Genomic DNA, 15354 nt, shown 5'->3' on the forward strand with positions numbered 1-15354 from the left:
CACCTCCACTAGCTTTGTTCGTAGTGATGCTTTCTAAGGCCCACTTGACTTCACATTCCAGGATGTCTAGGTGAGTGATCACACCATCGTGATTATCTGGGTCACGAAAATCTTTTTTGTACAGTTCTTCCGTGTATTCTTGCCACCTCTTCTTAATATCTTCTGCTTCTATTAGGTCCATACCATTTCTGTCCTTTATCGAGCCAATCTTTGCATGAAATGTTCCCTTGGTATCTCTAATTTTCTTGAAGAGATCTCTAGTCTTTCACATTCTGTTGTTTTCCTCTATTTCTTTGCATTGATCGCTGAGGAAGGCTTTCTAATCTCTCCTTGCTATTCTTTGGAATTCTGCATTCAAATGGGTATATCTTTCCTTTTCCCTTTTGCTTTTCACTTCTGGTCTTTTCACAGCTATTTGTAAGGCCTCCTAAGACAGCCATTTGCATTTTTTTTTTCTTGGGGATGGTCTTGATTCCTGTCTTCTGTACAATGTCACAAACCTCTGTCCATAGTTCATCAGGCACTCTGTCTATCAGAGCTAGTCTCTTAAATCTATTTTTCACTTCCATTGTATAGTCATAAGGGATTTGATTTAGGTCATACCTGAATGGTCTAGTGGTTTTCTCCACTTTCTTCAATTTCAGTCTGAATTTGGCAATAAGGAGTTCATGATCTGAGCCACAGTCAGCTCCCGGTCTTGTTTTTGCTGACTGTATAGAGCTTCTCCATCTTTGGGCGCAAAGAATATAATCAGTCTGGTTTCAGTGTCAACCATCTGGTGATGTCCATGTGTAAAGTCTTTTCTTGTGTTGTTGGAAGAGGGTGTTTGCTGTGACCAGTGCATTCTCTTGGCAGAACTCTATTAGCCTTTGCCCTGCTTCATTCTGTACTCCAAGGCCAAATTTGCCTATTACTTTTTGGTTATTGTATTGTAAATCAGGAATTGGCAAATATTTTCTATAAAGAGCCAGATAGTAAATCTTTTAGTCTTTATAGGCTATACGATCTATGTTGCAACTATCCAATTTTGCCCTTGGAGTCAGGAAATGAATGGGGCTGTGTTCCAATAAAACTTTATTCATGGGCATTGAAATTAGAATTTCATATAATTTCCTTGTGTCACATAATTTTCTTCTTCATTTGATTTTTTTCAACCATTAAAAACGTAAAAAATCAGGACTTCCCTGGTGGTCCAGAGGTTAAGAGTCCGCATGCCAATGCATAGGACACGAGTTCGATCCCTGGTCTGGGAAGATTCCACATGCGGCGGGGCAACTATGCCCGTGCGCCACAACTACAGGGCCTTCTACGCTCTGCAACAAGAGAAGCCAACACAGTGAAGCTAGAGTAAGCCCTGCCCGCTGCAACGAGAGAAAGCCCGCTGGCAGCAATGAAGTGGGGTCAAAAAATAAATAAAATAAAATAAATATTTTTAAATTAAAAGAAATTTTTAAAAAAATTAAAAAAAATTTTTTAAGTAAAAAAAGAAAGTTCCTTTAAAAACGAAAAAGAAATTAAGATCCAGAAACATACAACTGTGTAAAGCCACTGATCAGTGTGGACCCAGGAAGAGGATATGGACCTCTTAGTTCTTGACCTCAGGACATTTCTCCGTACCCCATGATAGAACTAAAAGTTCGGAATTCACTTCATAAAAGCCTTTCATATCATAGTCAAAAGAAGGAAGGAACATTGACTCAGGTCTTCGGGTTAATCCGACTACACTTATAAATTATAACTTCCAAATACGGTGCAGTGAAGACATTCATTGGTTGCTGAAGTTGTCTGTTGTTGAAGTTAGCTGAAATACTCCTCTGCCAAGCTCACAGACACCCTCGTGTGGTCACTGGTAATAATGATTCTAGCCAAACGATCACAAAAAATCTGGAGCTATTTAAAGTTAATGATGAAGTATAGCAAGATTGGTAGATAAAATGACGTAATAATAAAAAGTCACTATAATTATATTCATTTAGGTCCTGGCCAATGGCCAGGGGAAAAACTATCTCAGACCAAATCTTTAAGGAGACTTAAAGGTTAGAATGGATGATTACTTAAGGCTTGTTTATAATACATTTCTCTTTATAATGAAGAAAAATATTCAATGTATGTGGTGGCTGTATCATCTCAGATTTTTGTAGGTTTTCCTCCACTATCAGTGATTGTGAATGACACAGCGTTCTGGGGCTCCATGCAATTGCTATGTGTAGGGAATTGCTATGTGTAAGGTAGATGGAGAAGGGGACGACAGAGGATGAGATGGTTGGGTGTTATCACTGACTCAATGGACATGAGTTTGAGCAAGCTCTGGGAGATGGTGAAGGACAGGGAGGCCTGGTGTGCTGCAGTCCATGGGGTTGCAAAGAGCCAGACACAACTGAGCGACTGAGCAACAACAACAACAAAAGGTAGTTGAACCTGAGGGCTCTGCTGAAATGTCTCCTATGAAACGTAACTACAGCTCAGAGGGAGGAAGAAGAAGGAAGAGAGTATATTACAGAGAAGCTGATGAGCTGCGAATGTTCAGGGTGCTCTCAACACCCACTCGACAACTCATTGGTGATCTGGGTAAACGGGAGTAGGTTAGAATGTGTCTTTTGTATTAACAGGTTGACCTAAATGAATAGGCCGTGCCCCCCCAAACTGCTCAAAGACATAGCATTTGCCCCAGTACACAAAATCAGTGACAAAAGCCCTTGGATTTATTTTTTGTGTCACAAAATAAGGATGTACTAAAAAAATGACTGAGGCATGTCAAAAGGACAAGGAACTGGCTTAAAGGGGTTCGCACTGGCTAGATCTAGAGCAACTTGAACACTAAAATAACTAAGAATGGCAATAGACATAACCTATTAAGTAAGACAGAAATTCACAATATCACACTGATAAAAAAGAGAAGATCGAAGGGATAAGGGAGAGCAGTTCCTGAGCTTAGACTGTCAGCGATAAATGCGGAAGGAATGACAGAACTGGGAAAAATCACTACTTGGCAACCCCAGCAGCAACAACTGATTCAAGCAAGAATCATCAACGGATGATAAAGTTTGGTGAAAAACAAAATATCTGCCTAGCCTCAAAATGGATGCTCAGGAGACACAGCATTCATTACAAAAAGGAAAAACAGCAACTTCACAGTGGAGAATACAGCGGAGATAGTACCTTAACCAAATGTTCAAAGTTAACGTCACCAGTGACGGGACAGATCGACAGCCGGGGTGTCACCTAACGGTACGCTGAGGAAAACACAGAGTCATTTCTGGGAAAATTCAGCCAAAGGTGAACTGAATCTAAGACGAGAAAACATCAGATACACCCAAACCAAAGGATGCGCCACAAGATAATTGGCTTACATGCTTCAAGAATGCCAAGGTCGTGAAAGTCAGAGAAAGATGAGGACCTGTTTGGGATCGAAAGGTAACAGTGATGTTAGCTAAGCTGTAACAAATAATCTGGACCATTTCCTTTTGGTAAAAAGGATGTTACCGGGGACATGTGGAATCTGAGTAAGTTTTAGATGTTAATGTAGTATCCATGTAACTTCCTGATTTTGAGGTCTGTGTTGTGGTTTTGCAGGAGAGTGTTTTCGTTTTGAGGAAATATACACCGAAGCGTTTGGAGGTAACAGGGTATCATGCCTATGACTTACTTTGAAGCGGTTCATGGAACAATATACGTAGACAATGGGCCTTTGGCAGAGTGGGGGAGGAAGTGAGTGGGACGGATGGAGAAGTAGCATCGCCACATGCACACTATTGTGTGTAAAATGGGTAGTTGGTGAGAAGTTGCGTAACACAGGGAGCCCAGTCCAGTGCTCCGTGATGACCTAGGGAGGCGGGACGAGGGAAAGAGAGGGAGGCTCAAGGGGGAGGGGATATACGTATAATTACGGCTGACTCACGATGCTTTATGGCAGAAGCAACACAACATTGTAAAGATTAAAAAACAAAAAATTTTAAAAAGGAAAAAATACATAGAAAGATTAAAATAAGCAAGCAGTTTTAAAAGATGTAATTAGACCTGGTGAAGAAAAACAAAAGGGTAAATTACTTAGGTATACCTGAGAAAAGAAATTATAAATAGAGCTTGGATTTAAGGATCTCAGGGGGAATGCTTTTTCTTTCTGGAATTTTTTTTTAATTGAAGGATAATTGCTTTACAGAATTTTGTTGGTTCATCAGCCACAGGTGTACATATATCCCCTCCCTTTTGAACCTCCCTCCCATCTCCCACCCCATCCCACCCCTCTAGGTTGATACAGAGCCCCTGTTTGAGTTCCCTGAGACATACAGCAAATTCCTGGTGGCTATTTTACATATGGTAATGTAAGTTCCCATGTGACTCTCTCCATACATCTCACCGTCTCCTGTCATTTTTATTATCAGCTACCTTTGGTGAACATATGCTCCTATCTAACTCACCAAAGATGAAAAGATACAGTGAAAAACTCAGAGGTGGCTTTATTTATAAATATGTATAATTTATAACTATAATTTTATATAAATAGATATAAAATTAAAATTAAATATATATTCATTTATAAATACATCTAAATATTTCTTGAACTGGGCTTGGATGAGGAGTTAAATTTGGAATCTTCAGGTCTGCTGCTGTTTAATCTCAAGAGCAGTCAGTAGCTTAGCCTTCCTTAAAGAGATGTCCAGCTGATTTTTATACTTCTAAGAACAATAATTGGGCTTCCTAGGTGGCGCTAGCGGTGAAAAACCCAATGTGGGTTCAGTCCCTCGGTAAGGAAGATCCGCTGGAGGAGGGCATGGCAACCCACTCCAGTATTCTTGCCTGGAGAATCTCATGGACAGAGGAGCCTGGTGGGCTACAGTCCATAGGGTTGCAAAGAGTTGGATACGACTGAAATGCCTCAGCACACACACAAGTACAGTAATTATGAGCTTACAGGATGGGGGAAAAATCACATTTTAGTATTAGAACTAGAGTGACAATAATAGCTATTATTTATTTCTGTGAAATGGAGAAGGATACGGCAACCCACTCCAGTATTCTTGCCTGGAGAATCCCAGGGACAGAGGAGCCTGGTGGGCTGCCGTCTATGAGATCCCACAGGGTTGGACATGACTGAAGCGACTTAGCAGCAGCAGTAGCATTGCTGTGAAATAGCCTTTATATGTTGGGTTGGCCTAAAAGTTCATTCAGATTTTTCTGTAACATCTTATGGAAAAATCCAAATGAACTTTCTGGCCAACCCAATATTTGCTGTGGGTTCTATGAGTTAACTCGAGCCAGACTTAGAGCACATGAATTTGTTTCTGAGATTATGTCAAGGCCTTCTCTCTCTGGGCAATGACTCTTATGTAAATACGATGGCAGAATGGTTGAGGTCATGATGACTCACAATCAAATGCAGCACTTTCCCCTTTGACTAACACAAAACCCATACAAGTTTTAGATTCTCCCAGCAGGGCTCTATAGATGCTGTTCTTTATGGAAAGGATTATTCACTCACACCAAACATAAGGCGTTTAATAGCCTTTAAGACAGACATATCTAAAAGGAAAAAAATAATAAAAATTATCCAGTATTAGTTCTTTTCATTGAAGGGAAAACCCATTGCAATTTCATCAGAGCACTGTCAAGAAAGACTTGACAATTTCATTCGGAACCCCAGCAACTGGAAAGTCCCATGAGAAAATTGTAACTAGAATATTTACTCCTGCCCTACATGTACTTAGAAAACCAAGCACATATTTATGAAGTACTCAGTCCAGGAATTAAACAAAAGGTAAAATTGATGGATGCTATGCTTTTGAACTGTGGTGCTGGAGAAGAGTCTTGAGAGTCCCTTGGACAGCAAGGACATCAAACCAGTCAATCCTAAAGAAAATCAACCCTGAATGTTCATTGGAAGGACTGATGGTGAGGCTAAAGCTCCAACACTTTGGCCACTTGATGTGAAGATTTGACTCATTGGAAAAGACCCTGATGCTGGGAAAGACTGAAGGCAAAAGGAGAAGGGAGCTGGCAGAGGATGAGATAGTTAGATAGCATCATCAATTCGATGGACATGAATTTGAGCAAACTCCAGAGATAGTGGAGGACAGAGGAGTCTGGTGTGCTGCAGTCCATGGGGTTGCAAAGAATCAGACATGACTTAGCAACTGAACGACAATGTATATAATCACTGGCCTAATTATCATCATTTTGCATTTGGTTAGGGCCATGTATCATACATGTTGTGCTGAGTGCAAAAGAAAATAAATGTGACAACAGTCGTGGCCTCCAGAAAGCCCTCACCTGAGAGGTCAGCAGCTGGCACTTGGAAGGTAGCTGTCAAAACTACCAAAAAGGAAAAAAAAAACAACCCCCTGGCTATGTTTTTGCTTATTCAGTACTTCTTCCAGGGTATTTCCCTAATTCCTAACACGTGGTTCAGATGGGACTGATACAGCCCTCTCTCATCTCAAAGCCTAGAAGTGGAGACATGACCGAGATGTGACCACCTACCAGTACCCCAGCACTATGGTCACGGTGACGGGTTCAGAGATGGGCATCTGACCTCAGGGACCCGCCGGAGCACTTCTGAGGACTTCTGCTGGAATTATGGGCAAAGACATGCCCCTTTGATGGGACTGCCAGCTGAGAATCATGCAGTGCCTAGTGCTACAGGGCTGTCTTTGCTACCAGATGGAGAAGGACTGTAAGAGTAAAGCCACCTCAGAAAAAGCACAGCCAGAGGGAGAGGGTCCTGGGTCCCGTGTCAGTCCACAGTGACACCAGGGTCCCGCGGAGCCCATGGTTTGAGCTGAACCTGAGGTCTGGGGCTTCCTGGTTATATGAGCCAATTTCCCCCCTTCTGTAGTTTAAGTTAGTGAGAGGAGAAGTTTTGCCACTTTTAATACCTTTTCTTTTTCCATAAAAAATCTGGAATCACATGAAATAATAGGTCCTCTAGTCAGAGTTTTGGAAAGAACTTATTCTTCTGTCAGCTTAACCCTAGCATCCCAAATACATTCTCTGAAGTCATAAATGCCATGTAACAAGGCTGTGTCGTGAGTCAGAATTAGAATTAGCATAAGGCTCTTTTCCTAAGAGATCTAATATACAGAGTCCATGGCGAACTGAAGCAAAGAAAACCAGGAATATAGAGACTGGGAAATTGCTAAAGTATTAAAAAGATTTTGAACACATTGGGGAACTATTGGGTTAAACAAATTGAAGGGGTTTCTTTATTGTGACTTCTCAAAGCCAGATACTTATTAATTATAAATTCATCTCTAAGCATCTCTTAGGTTATGTTTAACAGCTTGAACATTGATTCTTTAGTTTTTGAAAAGGGTTCTGAGAAAATGCTTTCAGAAACATCTGACTATACGCATTTCTATAAACATAGCTTATCTGTCCTGATCATTTTGCTTGATCTCTCTCCTTTCCTTAGCAGCTAACCATTTTCATGGTTTCAATGAAAACCTCCATGCTAATGATCATTGTGACTCTCGCTAGCTTGGCGTTCCAGTCCAGTTGTTAATATCCAATTACTGACTGTCAATGGAATATCTCACCATTATCTCAAATTCAGCATATGTGAAATGTCTTAACCCTACCTCCTCTCCAACTTTCCTGATTCCTTCAGTGATGTGCCGCTTGGCTGGGCATCCACACTAGAAACACGCAGGATGTCTGTCTTCACGTCCCTGTCTGGCCTTCCGGTGTCGACTCACACCTGGCCATCGCCACGGCATTACCGTTGCCCTGCTGCACTAAGGATTCTTTCCAGATGGCACATCACTGCCAAGTCCACCTTCCTAACACAGCCTTCACGAATCCATGTACTTTCCCATGAGGATCTTCAGCAGCTCTCAGTCACAGGAACCTAAAAACCTCACTGGGCTTCCACACAGCTTGGTTACTCCTGTTTGGGTGACGATTTACACAACTTCCCTCCAAACCCCATATGCTTACCTTTATCTTACAATATGCTGCAGATATGCTTAACACAGACCAAGGGTTACTTTCAACTTCTTTTCAACTTCTTTTCAACTACTTTTAAAAACATCCTGTGTCAATAAGACTGTGCTGAAACAAAAGCATACTCGATCTGAAATCCCCCAGCCTGTGTGTTTCTGGGGGTCCCAGACCCGGCTCGTATTCTCGCCCCTGCTCTGGAGTACTCCCACCCCACCCCCCGGTCTCCTTGGGATAGACGGTGTTGAACCCAGATTTGCGCTCTGGGCTTTGCGCTTGCATCACACTGGCTGTGGGGTTTGTCCACTGCTCCTCTGGTGTCTGTGTCCACATCTCTCCTGGACTTGTGGGGATCCAAGCCCCTCTTATTATGGAAACACAAGGATTGTGTTTGTATCTGTGCCTGTGGTCATTTTGTCTAGATTGCCTGGAATGCCCTTCCCTCTCCTTTTCAACTATCCAAACACATAAATAGTAGGAAAGTTCAACTGAAGCCCCATCTCCTTTGCTTATGAATTTCATCCTCATGGGTGCCTCTCCTCTGAACTACTACAGCACAGGCTTTAAAGCCCACAGTTTAACGCTGAACTACACTGGAAGGACGGATGCTGAAGCTGAAGCTCCAATACACAGGCCACCTGATGTGAAGAACTGACTCATTGGAAAAGACCCTGATGCTGGGAAAGATTGAAGGCAAAAGGAGAAGGATGGGATGGCAGCAAAGGAAGAGACGGTTAGATAGTGTCACTGACTCAATGGACATGAAGTGAAGTGAAGTTGCTCAGTCGTGTCCGACTCTTTGCGACCCCATGGACTGTAGCCTACCAGGCTTCTCCGTCCATGGGATTCTCCAGGCAAGAATACTGGAGTGGGTTGCCATTGCCTTCTCCAGGGGATCTGCCCAACCCAGGGATCCAACCCAGGTCTCCCGCAATGCAAGCAGATGCCTAACCCTCTGAGCCACCAGGAAAGCCCAAATGGACATTCAATGGACATGAATCTGAGAAAATTCCAGGAACAGCGAAGGACAGGGATGCCTGGTATGCTGCAGTTCACGGGGTGAGAGTCAGACACAACTATCGCCTCCAACAACAACAACACATTCTTTTGCACTACCTGTTGCTGTTCCTTGACTATCAGTCTCACCTCCCCAGTTATATACTATAAACTTCCTGAGGGTAAAAACCATGCTTCATATTTCAGTGTTCCACCACCCTCCACAGGGCACATGCTGGTAGCTACAGAGTTGTGCTCCACAGGAACACTCAGGTGGGCTGATTGTCAAGTGCCTCAAATATCTCTTGCTGGTCCAGCCTGGCATGCTGCAGTCCATGGAATCGAAAAGAGCTGGACACGACTTAGCAACTGAACAACAACTAGTTCCTTAATTCAGTACATGACAGCCTGCCAATGCCACAAAGAAACTTTCCAGCTTGGATCACCATCGTCTTTCTAGGAAATTACGGTTTGTTGACTTTCCTAAAGCTGGGCTAGAGTATAAACACTTATCATGTGAGAATCAACTACAAATATGGGGGAAGGATGATAGACACAGAAGACTGGGGCTCGATGCCTGGGTCAGGAAAATCCTCTGGAGAAGGAAATGGCAAACCACTCTAGCATTCTTGCTGGGAAAATCCCATGGCTAGAGGAGCCTGGTGGGCTATGGTCCAGAGGCCTGCAAAGGGTTGGACACGACTGAGCACGTGTGCCTAGCAAGTGAAATGATCACAGATTTACTATAACCTATCTGTCACAAAAGGACTGATGGAGTTTCTCTACTTTTCTCTGTGCTGCCTGACTTCGGCTTTTTTTTTTTTTTTTTTGATGCTTTATCACAAACACTTTAAAATTTTGTTAGCTTTTTACTTTATATAAGTTTTGAAGCTTACTTTCCATTTACAGTTAATACAAAATATTGGCTATGTTCCCCATCATACAATACAACCTTGAGCCTATCTTCTACCCAACAGTTTGTGCCCCCACTCCCCCACCCTGGTATGGACCCCCTCCCCACTGGTAACCACCAGCTTGTCCTCTATATCTCATCACAAACACTTTTTGAAATGATACTGTGGCAGGTAAACGTTTGGGACTCTTGCCTTCCCACAATCCCAGCAGTTCTGTTTTCACTGGTGACTGAGATCACCCTTTTCAAAGTTGAGAGGCTTCAGTTTTCCTCTAAATACTCCACAGTGATTCAGCTACATCCTTGAGGATAAGCATATTTATGTGTGGGTCCTGTCTATCAATGGCCCATTTTAAAAACAGAGATGCAAGATTCCCAGAGTTAATCATTCGAGCTGGAAAAGCAAAGGTGAATATCATTGCTAAGGCAGTTAGTTTAGTGGTGATGATGGATACCCTGTTAGTCCACTCCTCTCCTCACTGAATCAAGCAGCTGTGACTATCTTTACCCCTCTCCCACCAGCAGGCTTGCCCTTTTGGAAACCAAGTTTAGATCCCTCTGTCCTGTTCACTTGAACAACATGGAAATTTTCCAACATTTTAACCTACTTTATTTCTTTATCGAAAGAGTGTCATGGATTTAAGAAATGGTGTAAGGATCACTAAGAATTCTGTTTTCTATCATAAATATGAAGCAACAGCGACTTTCCTGGTGATCAGTGGTTAAGACTCCCCCTTCCAAGGCAGGGCTTCCCTTGTGTCTTTGCTGGTAAAGAATCTGCCTGCAATGCCGGAGACCCCGGTTTGATCCCTGGGTCAGGAATATCCCCTGGAGAAGGGAAAGGCACCCTCTCCAGTATTCTGGCCTGGAGAATCCCATGGACTGTACAGCCCATGGGGTCACAAAGAGTCGGACACGACAGCAACTTTCACTTCACTTCCAATGCAGGGGTGTGGGTTTGATCCCTGGTCAGGGAGATAAGATCCCACACGCCTCAGGGCCAAAAAACCAAAACAGGAAACAGAAAAAATATTGTAATAAATTCAATAAAGACTTTAAAAATGGTCTACATAAAAGAAAAAAAAAAACTTAAAAAAAGAGCCTCCCCAAAGATCCTGGTCTCAGAGCTGTATAATATTGCTTGGTTCCTCAGAAATACTGACTTCCATGGGAACCAATATGATCTGATGGGGTTATACAGAGACAAACACCTAAGTATTTCATTTTTAGGTGGAGGTTTTTTGCGTAGATGGTATATATATTTAAAAATTTTGGTTTTTAGTTATTAATTGCTAGGATATAAAAATGATTAATTTTTGACCTTGCTAAACTCACTTAGTTGAAACAGTTTATTTTGGGTGTTGTTTGGGGGTTTTTTTTTTGGTAGATTCTGTGGGATTTTCTAGATAGGTAATTATATTATCTACAGATAGTGACCGTTTTATGTCATCCTTTCCAATCTGAATACGTCCTCTCATTTTTCTCGCTGTTGCACTGGCTAGGACTTCCAGTCTGATGCTGAACAGGAGTGACGGGTGCACGGCTGTGGTCGTCCCTGTCTTAGTCCCAGTCTTAGAGGGAAAGCACTCAGCCTTTCACCATGAAGTATGGTGCCAGCTGTCAGGCTACAGATGCCTTTTCTCAGGCTGAGGAAGTTCTCTTCCGTTTCTATGAATAGTTTGCTGAGAGTACCCACTTCCATTTTCAGATGGCGTTGAGTCAGGCCCAGGAGATTCTGGGGGGGAAAGGGGAAACACAGCCAATTCAATGGCAGTTCAAACCCTGGTCTTACACAATCCATCTGCTATCACTTCCTTTTCAGAGACCTCGAGTAGCTGCTCATATTTGTCCATATTTTATTGTTAAATTCAGTGAGAGACAGGGTAAGCATGGGCTTACTCCGTCTTATTCAGACCTAGTACTCCTCTTGAGTCATTTTGATGGGAAATAAGGAAAATTTACCAGTTTACTCAGTTTTATTAAAAAATACATATTTCAAGAAGTGTCTAGGATACACAGATGAGTTAAATTAAATCTCTGTTTCATGGCTGCTCTTATTCCTCTTATTTACTTGGTAAATTCCTACTTGTTAATGTCCTAAACCAATCTTAAATTTTTATCAAAATAATAAATATGAACAGTTTAATAAGCCAGATAGCACTACAAGATGTATAACAAAATCAGCAACCTCTGATTTTGACCTCTACCATCTTTGCCCCCAATTCTCACTCCCCACAGGTAGCCAGCCACTTCAACTCTGCTCACCACGTCTCATACTACTAACCTTTATATTTTAAATAATCCTTTTACATTCTCTTTAAAATTGCAGACATTATCTGTTTACTTCCTATGACGAAAGGTGAGGATTATTTCACCTATCTTACCTAGAACATACATCTCATGTTCCCTCCCCTTATTCTCCTAACAAATATTGGTTAAATAAAATTCTTTATGCTCTTACTGTACACTTTATTATTACTATATATGTACAGTAATACATTACTATATGCAGGATGTAAGTTATTAATATATTTCTAATTATAATAATACACACACACATATTATAACACACACACACATACACACACACACAGTTCAGTCAGTTCAGTAACTCAGTTGTGTCCAACTATTTGTGACCCCATAGACCACAGCATGCCAGGCCTCCCTGTCCATCACCAACTCCTGGAGTTTATTCAAACTCATGTCTGTCGAGTTGGTGATGCCATCCAACCATCTCATCCTCTGTCGTCCCGTTCTCCTCCTGTCTTCAATCTTTCCCAGCATCAGGGTCTTTCCCAGTCAGTCAGTTCTTCACATCAAGTGGCCAAAGTATTGGAGTTTCAGCTTTAGCATCAGTCCTTCCAAGGAATATTCAGGACTGACTTCCTTTAGGATGGACTGCTTGGATCTCCTTGCAGTCCAAGGGACTCTCAAGAGTCTTCTCCAACACCACAGCTCAAAAGCATCAATTCTTCGGCATTCAGCTTTCTTTATAGTCCAATAGTCATATCCATACATGACGACTGGAAAAACCATAGCTTTGACTAGATGGACGTTTGTTGGCAAAGTAATGTCTCTGCTTTTGAATATGCTGTCTAGGTTGGTCATAGCTTTTCTTCCAAGGAGCGTCTTTTAATTTCATGGCTGCAGTCACCATCTGCAGTGATTCTGGAGCCTAAAAAATAAAGTCTGCCACTGTTTCCATTGCTTCCCCATTGATTTGCCATGACGTGATAGGACTGGATGCCATGACGTTAGTTTTCTGAATGTTAAGTTTTAAGCCAACATTTTCACTCTCCTCTTTCACTTTCATGAAGAGGCTCTTTAGTCCTTCACTTTCTGCCATAAGGGTGGTATCATCTGCATATTTGATTGTTATTGATATTTCTCCCGGCAATCCTGATTCCAGCTTGTGCTTCATCCAGCCCAGCGTTTCACATGATGTATTCTGCATGTAAGTTAAGTAAGCAGGGTGACAATATACAGCCTTGACGTACTCCTTTTCTGATCTGGAACCAGTCTGTTGTTCCATGTCCAGTTCTAACTGTTGCTTGTTGACCTGTATACAGAGTTCTCAGGAGGAAGGTCAGGTGGTCTGGTATTCCCATCTCTTGAAGAATTTTCCACAGTTTGTTGTGATCCACACAGTCAAAGGCTTTGGCATAGTCAATAAAGCAGATGTTTTTCCGGAACTCTCTTGCTTTTTCAATGATCCAGTGGATGTTGGCAATTTGATCTCTGGCTCCTCTGCCTTTTCCAAATCCAGCTTGAACATCTGGAAGTTCACGGATGACGTACTATTGAAGCCTGGCTTGGAGAATTTTGAGCATTACTTTGCTAGCGTGTGAGATGAGTGCAGTTGTGCGGTAGTTTGTACATTCTTTGGCATTGCCTTTCTTGGGATTGGAATGAAAACTGACCTTCTCTAGTCCTGTGGCCATTTTTGAGTTTTCCAGATTTGCTGGCTTTCCAGATATTGAATGCAGCACTTTCAACAGCATCATCTTTTAGGATTTGAAATAACTCAACTGGAATTCCATCACCTCCACTAGCATTGTTTGAAGTGATGCTTCCTAAGGCCCACTTGACTTCACATTCCAGGATGTCTGGCTCTAGGTGAATGATCACATCATTGTGGTTATCTGGGTCATGAAGATCTTTTTTGTATAGTTCTTCTGAGTATTCTTGCCACCTATTAGTATCTTCTGCTTCTGTTAGGTTCATACTATTTCTGTCCTTTATTGTGCTCATCTTTGCATGAAATGTTCCTTTGGTATCTCTAATTTTCTTGAGATCTCTAGTCTTTCCCATTCTATTGTTTTCCATCACTGAGGAAGGCTTTCTTATCTCTCCTTGCTACTTTTTGGAACTCTGCATTCAAATGCCTGTATCTTTCCTTTTCTCCTTTGTCTTTCACTTCTCTTCTTTTCTCACCTATTTGTAAGGCCTCATCAGACAACCATTTTGCCTTTCTTTTTCTTGGGGATGGTCTTGATCACTATAACACACACACACACACACACACACACACACACACACACACGTATATATGAATTTCCCAGGTGGCTCAAGTGGTAAAGAATCTGCCTATGCATGTAGATGCCAAGAGACACCAGTTTGATCCCTGAGTTGGGAAGATTCCCTGGAGGAGGAAATGGCAACCCACTCCAGTATTCTTGCCTAGAAAATCCCACGGACAGAGGAGCCTGGCAGGCTACAGTCCTTGGGGTCACAAAGAGTTGGGTACAACTTAGTGACTGAGCACACACACACACAATAATGTATATACACTATTACATACTATTATCCTATATAGTTTTCATTTTCTCCACTAACATGTACTCTTTACTAATTCTTATCTTTATTTCTCTTTCACTAACTGTTCACCAAATTCTCCAGCAGAACTGTTAAATTCTCTCAACATTACCAGTTCCCTTTTCCCCCCTTACAATATCTGTTCTTTCTGGAACCCTGTTTTCCCACTTTGAGTTGCAGTGGTGTCTTCAGGCACAGCTGTCATTCCAGAACATCCTTTCATGGTCATGCTGGGAATTACCTTTGCCTCTTCCTTGGCTAAGACCTCTCCACCCTTTCCTCCTCTCTGTTAATTTATTCCCTCCTCTTGTTGAGAGTACATCATGCAGGATAAAGAATGAAAGTTTTCTGAGACTGTATGTTTAATAAGTTGTTAGTCTACCTTCACATTTGATTAGTAACTTGGCTGGGTATAAAATTCTAGGTTGGAAATAATCTCCCCTTTAGTTTCCAGTGCTGCTGTGGAGAAGCCTAATGCCATCAGGATTTATAGTAAATTTTATATAACCTGTTTCCCACTTCCCTCAGCTTAGACGTTTTCAGCTTTGTCTCTTTACTCAAAGGGTTCTAAAGTTTCAGGAGAATATGCTTTGGGGTGTATGCATGAGTGTATGTGTTTTCCACTTATTAAATTGAATGTCTGTCCTTTAGTGAAATTTTCTTAAATTACTTTTTGGGTAATTTCCTGCTCTTTC

The 15354-nt window shown here is 41.8% G+C and overlaps 1 protein-coding gene across 4 annotated transcripts in view; it reads right to left on the minus strand.

Moving 5' to 3' along the window:
- VWA8 (von Willebrand factor A domain containing 8) overlaps window positions 1-15354 on the minus strand; it is a 401096-nt gene that overhangs the window by 99578 nt on the left and 286164 nt on the right. Inside the window, exon 38 of one of the 4 annotated variants that reach the window (XM_027557143.1) lies at window positions 11104-11579. The exons of the other annotated variants lie outside the window; for them this stretch is intronic. Within the exon in view, the coding sequence (XP_027412944.1) occupies window positions 11343-11579 (237 nt within the window). The 3' untranslated portion in view covers window positions 11104-11342. Of the gene's footprint in view, window positions 1-11103; window positions 11580-15354 lie in introns of those variants that run through there. 4 annotated transcript variants of the gene reach the window in all.

This window comes from Bos indicus x Bos taurus, chromosome 12 (genome assembly GCF_003369695.1).
Source record: "Bos indicus x Bos taurus breed Angus x Brahman F1 hybrid chromosome 12, Bos_hybrid_MaternalHap_v2.0, whole genome shotgun sequence".
NCBI classification, from domain to species: domain Eukaryota; kingdom Metazoa; phylum Chordata; class Mammalia; order Artiodactyla; family Bovidae; genus Bos; species Bos indicus x Bos taurus.